We start from the raw sequence: 2,500 nt of genomic DNA on the forward strand, positions 1-2,500 counted from the left end.
AGAATCCAATCTCCAGCTCAGGGGCAGTCTGGAGCGCTCCGTTGGGGTGTGAATCGCAAATCCACAACTGATATCATTCCTCTATAAGCACTAGAGTTTACACACACACACACACACACACACACACACACACAAACACACACACACACACACACACACACACACACACAGGCAGACTGTCCGGTGGTCCAAACCAACAGAATCCTACTGCCTGGTCTGTCTGGCAAGTTTTGCTGTGAAGCTGGTGAGTGAACTTGGTATTTACAGGGAGAAACGTTCCAGTCATGACTAAACTTTCCCAAAACATGTTGTGTGTGTGTGTGTGTGTGTGTGTGTGTGTGTGTAAAATGCTTGTCCACCTCACTAATCTCATCTTTCTTCTTTGTCAATGTTTGTTCACTAGCATGTCCTGGAGTGTAGAATTTGTTAGTCACACAATTTTCTCTGTTTGTCAGTGTGAGTGTGTGTGTGTGTGTGTGTGTGTGTGTGTGTGTGTGTGTGTGTGTGTGTGTGTGTGTTGCCACTACTACAGTAAAATCACATTTGTTTTGTCCGTATTTCGTTTGTTTGTTTGTTTGTTTGTTTGTTTGTTTGTTTGTTTGTTCGCTATTGTCGTCCATTAGAACTCTTCCAGTACTCGTGTGGACAGTGGCACACACACACACACCTGCGTGGGCCCGGGAGTTCAGAGATGAGAGGTCAAAGTTCACCGGTGTCGCGTTGTCACACAGGCGCGTGTGTGTGTGTGCGTCACGGGACCTAGACGGAGTCCTCCTTCAGCTGCTCGTCCTCGGGGGCAGTGAGAGGCGTGACGGCGCTAGGCCCCTCCCCTTTGTGACCGTCTGCCTCCTGCTGGAGGGCGTCGGCATTGCGCTCCTCGGCCCGCCGCTCCCGCTCCAGCAGCTTGTAGTTGATGCCCATGCCCACGAACAGGAACACACTCGCCACCACCAGGATCACCCCGCACGCCATGTACGTGTAGCGGTAGTTATGGTAGATGTCCTTCAGCTTACCTGTGCACACACACACACACACACACGTTATAGTATTCACCCTTTGCCAATGATGTCATAATTGTTCGCGCCACAGCAAAATAGCCTAGTCGGACGGCAAGAAGACAAGTCGAATCAATGGGTTATGATGGGACGGATAGGCAATTAGGGATAACCGGATAGACGGAGAGGGATAGCATAGCTCAGAGATTATAGTGAGATTTAAACTTCGTAATGCCCTTCCACCACTGTTTGCATATTGTTTAGAATGAAACAACATCCGATTTTTTGATACAGATATATTTTGCTTTGTTATCTTGAGTGTTTTGGGAGTATTTCAACCACAATTGCACTGTCATCTTGTCAGTCTACTGTACTAAGCTCAGCAAGGGTTGTTGTAGCAACCATGAACTCTGAACGGGACGGTGCGTTTATCGAGTTCAGTGCTAGGACAAACGTTAATAATAGTGTTCAATGGCAGCTAACATTATTTCATATTCTAATATGTTATGTTTTGACTATGTTACATCTGTTTGAAATATTTTAGCCCAGAAATGCTTGATATGGGTGTTTATATACAGTAATGTTACAGTAACAGTACATTCTAGCTACACACACACACACACACACACACACACACTCACCCAGCATGGGCGGTCCCAGCAGCACGGGTCCACACTCCACGATGGTGACGAGGCCGACGGCGCTGGAGAAGCGCTGCGCCCCCACCAGGTCCATGAGCGTCTCGAAGAGCACGGAGCTGAGCCAGCCGAAGGCGATGCCGAAGAAGATGGCGTAGAGGGCGAAGCCCAGGTAGTCCACCGAGAGCGGCGCCAGCAGGTGGCACACGCCGTTGTAGAGCACCGACGCCGCGAAGAAGTACTGGATCCGCGGGCGCACCCAGCGCGTGTTGGCCAGCAGGCCCATGGAGGGACGCGCGATCATGTCCGTGAACGCCAGGATGGACAACAGGAACGCCGCCTGAGGTGCAGTTGAGAGAGAGAGAAAGTGTTACTATTATTTACATTACATTTACATTACATTAAGCAGGCACTTTTTTAGTCCAAAGGACAACTTGGGGTTAAGCTTTGATTTATACAAAATAAACTAAATTGCAACTTCACAAGCCCAATTAAAACCTTATATTCAGGCAGGGTATTGGAATGGATTTTTTTTTACTAAATGGCGCCCTCTTTGGCAATCACAATTGAACTTCAATTTCAAGAGAGAGAGTGCGAGTAAGTAAATAAGTCATGATGGTTGGTATTAATAAGCATATCAATGCTACTATGGTACAGAGGAGAGAAGAGGAGTTGTACGGTGTGACACATGAGAAGTCCATTTCAATTGCAATTTAATTTCACTTATAGAGCGCCAAAACATTGCACATGTCTCATGGCACTTTACAGAGTGTTAAACATTCAGAGAGAGCCCATGAGTGACAGGGGCAAGGAAAACTCCCTAGAATTGGAGATACATATAGGATGAAACTTTTGACAGATCCAAAT

General features: G+C 47.2%; 1 protein-coding gene across 1 annotated transcript in view; it reads right to left on the minus strand.

Moving 5' to 3' along the window:
- The window catches only part of slc16a1b (solute carrier family 16 member 1b), a 44,648-nt gene that overhangs the window by 3,180 nt on the left and 38,968 nt on the right, over positions 1–2,500 (minus strand). The window contains exons 7-8 of the mRNA XM_062540778.1: positions 1,637–1,973; positions 1–1,013 (exon numbers count right to left, since the gene is read on the minus strand). The exon at positions 1–1,013 is cut by the window's left edge and continues 3,180 nt beyond it. Coding sequence (XP_062396762.1) covers positions 760–1,013; positions 1,637–1,973 — 591 coding nt within the window. The 3' untranslated portion in view covers positions 1–759. The remainder of the gene's footprint in view (positions 1,014–1,636; positions 1,974–2,500) is intronic.

This window comes from Sardina pilchardus, chromosome 7, assembly GCF_963854185.1.
Source record: "Sardina pilchardus chromosome 7, fSarPil1.1, whole genome shotgun sequence".
Classification (NCBI taxonomy): Eukaryota; Metazoa; Chordata; class Actinopteri; order Clupeiformes; family Clupeidae; genus Sardina; species Sardina pilchardus.